Below are 4,413 nucleotides of genomic sequence, written 5' to 3'. Positions count from 1 at the left end.
ATTATTTTTATAGCTTTTTTTATTGGTTGAAGTAATTCTTTTTTTTTTTTGATTGAAAAAATTGTTTTGATTGAAACTGCTTTTAGTCTGTTTGATTGAACAACAATAACATACAAACATCGTTATTATTATTAGCATTATTATTATGGCTACAGTAGTATGAACGTMCTAGTATCAGGTCACACTTGTGTTCAGGAGTTGTTTACGTCTATTTTAATGCCTCCCACAGGGAGCTGAAAGCAGCAGGWGAGATCACTATAGAGATTCCAACCAAAGCCTGTGCAGGACAGGAGAATGCAGTCCGCTCACTGGAGCACGTGCAGGTGGAGGCTAGCATCGAATACACCCGGAGAGGAGACCTGCACATCACGCTCACCTCCCCAGCTGGTAAGAGACACAAGCAACACATAAACACAAGGACATGTCAGCCATGTAACATAACCCTCCAATGATCTGCTCCTCGGGGGGTGTTTGCCTCAGGCACCACTACAGTCCTTCTGGCAGAGCGAGAGAGGGACACTTCCTCTAACGGCTTCAGGAATTGGGACTTCATGTCTGTTCACACCTGGGGAGAAGATCCTKCCGGCACCTGGACCTTAAAGATCACAGATACTGTGAGTTTAACACGCATTATCTTAGACAAACCAAAATCAAACCTTTAGGACCTGCAGAAACATTTCATCTCTTTCCCGGTGCCTTAAGCGTAAACCATTCCTGTTCCTCTCGACAGTCGGGCCGCATGGAGAACAAAGGGCGGATCTTGAACTGGAAGCTGATTCTCCATGGAACGTCGGAGAAACCGGAGCACATGAAGAAACCTCGCGTGTACGTTCCTTACAATGCTGTGCAGAACGACCGCCGAGGTGTGGAGCACATGGATGACATGATGGAGGTGAGTTTGGCCCAAACATTTAAACAAAAGAAGGAATCAGAGACAGTTTTAGGCCCTTAAAACTGTGAACAAAAATCTTGGAATATCCCATTCCAAGTGCCGTAAATAAGTTGCTTTTTATAATGCATTTGGACAGTTGCACAAGTTGCATTAATCAAACTAAAGTCATTGAAATATTTAATAATAAAAAAAAGGCATTTGAATGTTTTTTTTCTAACACAAGCTGGCTCTATTTAACATCCAAGCAGAATGTTTGAACACTAATCTCTCATAATGGTGGTCGACCCTATAAATGCCTGGGTATAGGTGTGAATGTTTTTATCTCTCTGTTAGCAAAACATCTCATCAGATAGCATCACTCAAAAATGGAAGTCTGAATAATAGCAGGAACCTACTTAGATACCTTTAAAACTCTTTATTCTCATCCGACTCCAGTCAGCTCCATGCAGTAGTGCACAGCCCAGGCCTCTGTTAGGCCTTGAGCCGTTATCAGGAAAGCTCAAACAAAGCAGCAGACTGCCCCAGGCCGCTCTAAACAGAGACTTTGCAAAACTAAAAACCCTTCTACTCATACAATGATGAATTGACCTTGTAATGTATTTCTCTTCCTGTTTACACCCTTGGAGGTGTCACCTTTTACATCAGACCAACATAACGTAACCAACATTTGTTTACAGTATACAGACAGAAAGAACACATTGATAACACACCATTTCTCATYCTCTGTCTTTTAAACCTTATGGCTGCAATGATCAGAATGTGTAAAAATGACAAAACTTGATCCAACCACCACTTGATCAGTTACAAAATTTCCTTCAYAACTRTAGAAATATGAATGAAATTCTCAGAAAGTGACCRCTGGATGGACCTCWACAACCAATTCACTTTTGAAATCATCCTTATAAAGATATCTACTTCAGCTAACCAGCATTTGCAAACACATAAAAGGGTATAACTCAGTCACTTTTATGAATATTGAGCTTTAATTTGGTGTGGTAGTAGCTGACACTYATCCTCACCTCATAATTTGAGCACTAACAAATCGTATGAGTTCTTTGTTTAAAAAGGCAGAATGCTTGTTTTGTTTGCACACATTAGGACGGTGCAGTTACGACATAATGCCTCRATTCTCCTGGAACCAAACCAAACATTTCAATGTGTCCTTTTTGTTTGTTTTGTTACAGGAGCCCACAGAGGCCCGCCCACCTCAGAAGGCTGAGCCTGCACCAGCCTCTCCTTCAGATCCAGAGAAGGAGCCTCAAAGCCCTTCAGACCCCATTTACTCCCCCTCTCTGGCCCTGCTGCGTCTCCTGCAGACCGCCTTTAACCGTCAGGGAGCTGCGTCTCAGCAGCAGCAGCAGCAGCAGCAGCACACGGAGCCGAGGCCCTCCTCTACCTGGAGGAAGCAGCAGCTGAGCCAGGCCATCTTTCCCACCAAGTTCCCGGCTCAGAAGCTGTACCAAGCTCTGGACTTGATCAACAAGTACCGCGGGCCCGAGGACAGTCTTTACAGCGACTACAGCGACGGCTTTTACAACATCAAGCCGTACAGGCACAGGGACGACCGGCTGCTGCAGGCCCTGTTCCAGATGCTGGACGACGCTCGGAAGTGAGCGACGAGGAGAAGAGAGGCGGGAGGCGGAGGTGAAGAAAGGCGTCAGTTTGGAAGCAGAGGAACAAGGCGTGGGGAAAACAGAAGAAACAGAGATGTTATTAAGCCTGAACGTGAAGAGAAGATGAGAAATACCCAAAATGCTGCATTTCTGATCTTTTTTCTGATTCATCACCTTTTGTTAATTAACTCTCTCAGTTGATCATTTCAAAACGGACGTATTYAGAGCCTACGTGCTGTAACGTTTGTGTTCATGTGTTAGATCTAAAAGCATTTAATCAAAGGGGGTGGRGGGTTTGTGATTTGTGCTGGTGTGGCTTCTCTTCTCTTTACTGCCTGCTCAAGCATGACGCCACCTTCAGAATTTAAGTTCAGCAGTAACATTCACACCTATACATCATTCAGAGACGATGATTGTGAAATGGCTTCCCGTATAGTTAGTGTCCCATCACAGAAAGCTTCCACATTAATATGATGCTTTTCTTTCCCAACATGTTAATGCTGCAGTGATTAAATTAAATTATGGATAAATTTGAAATGTACTGAATGTTTAATTGACCACTGGAAAAAAATCTGAACCCGTTCATTCTCCAGATTCAACAAAACTAAAAAAAGAAAAAAAGAAGAATTGAGATTGTCTGATCACAAACCTTCAAAAACTGACAAATAGAAAATTTAAGAGGTTCGTTTTGTTTTGCAGTTTGTTTAGTTTTGTATTCATGCAATGCTGAATTAGAGAATCTATTTTTCTAAGGTCTATTCAAACTATAAAGTTCAACATGAAAACTTTTAGCTAGCTTTTTATTTGTGGCAATAATAACATCTCCATCTGAACACTGCCAGAAGCTTGTCTCAAAGCTTCACAGGAGGCTGAAACAGCCGTCTAACGAATATGCCAACTAAAACCACCTCTGTGAATACTTGACAGCTTGTTCGTTGTCACCAAACTGTTCCTCTACTATCACGGTGAGATTTGAACAGATGAATCTGATCAGAAGTTGCGTATGAGGCTCCACACTTCAACGTCCAGACACATTCAWGGTTGAACGCTTTAACTCTCGCCATGTTATTCCAAGTGTTTGTGACATGAACTGTTGTGACGCCTCCACGCAGAGTCTCTGTTCTGCCCCGCCCCACCTTGCTGCCAACAAAAGTGATGAAGACGATGTTTGAGATGAAGCTCTCCTGGTAACGAATCCATTCTTTAGAGAAAACCTGTGCTGTTATCTTCATGTCTTTGTTCCAGCTGATCGTTCGGTCAGACATTTGTTTACATAAACTGGTATTTATGTTTCAACTTCTGTATGAATGTGTAAAAGCAAATATAAGATTTATCAAAATAAATGGCAAAGTGACAACTTGAGCGTGGCGGTCTCTGTCAGATGAGAAGAAATTTGATTTGATACAACTTAGGGGATAAATCATATCTTAAGAAAATGCACAGTTAGCAGGAAAACTGATTAAATACAATTGTTTACAAGTCCGATTTAAGATTAGAGCACGACAGTTTTACTGAACAGACGTGAGCGTGTTCAAAAATCTAAAATTAAATACTACAACTCCAATGAAGCTGGGAAATWGTGTAAAACATAAATAAAAACWAAATATTTATGATTTGCAACGTGCCTGGAACACCTCACCAGGGAGGTGTCCAGGAGGAATCCTAACCAGATGCTCGAGCCACCTCAACTGGCTCCTCTCGACGTGGAGGAGCAGCGGCTCTACTCTGAGTCCCTCCTGGATGACTGAGCTTCTCACCCTATCTCTATGGGAGAGTCCAGACACCCTGCAGAGGAAACTCATTTCRGCCGCTTGTATCCGCAATCTCGTTCTTTCGGTCACTACCCAAAGCTCGTGACCATAGATGAGGGTAGGAATGCAGACCAACTGGTAAATCACTTCACCACGA

At 42.6% G+C, this 4,413-nt stretch overlaps 1 protein-coding gene across 1 annotated transcript in view; it reads left to right on the top strand.

The window, feature by feature from the left end:
• Window positions 1–3,862, top strand: part of pcsk1 (proprotein convertase subtilisin/kexin type 1) — an 18,312-nt gene extending 14,450 nt beyond the window's left edge. The window contains exons 11-14 of the mRNA XM_014017057.1: window positions 230–387; window positions 481–614; window positions 731–892; window positions 2,077–3,862. Of these exons, the coding sequence (XP_013872511.1) occupies window positions 230–387; window positions 481–614; window positions 731–892; window positions 2,077–2,505 (883 nt within the window). The 3' untranslated portion in view covers window positions 2,506–3,862. The remainder of the gene's footprint in view (window positions 1–229; window positions 388–480; window positions 615–730; window positions 893–2,076) is intronic.
• The last annotated feature ends 551 nt before the right edge of the window (window positions 3,863–4,413 follow it).

Source organism: Austrofundulus limnaeus, unplaced genomic scaffold, assembly GCF_001266775.1.
Source record: "Austrofundulus limnaeus strain Quisiro unplaced genomic scaffold, Austrofundulus_limnaeus-1.0 Scaffold160, whole genome shotgun sequence".
Lineage (NCBI taxonomy): Eukaryota > Metazoa > Chordata > Actinopteri > Cyprinodontiformes > Rivulidae > Austrofundulus > Austrofundulus limnaeus.
This window is presented reverse-complemented; position numbering and strand designations above follow the sequence as displayed.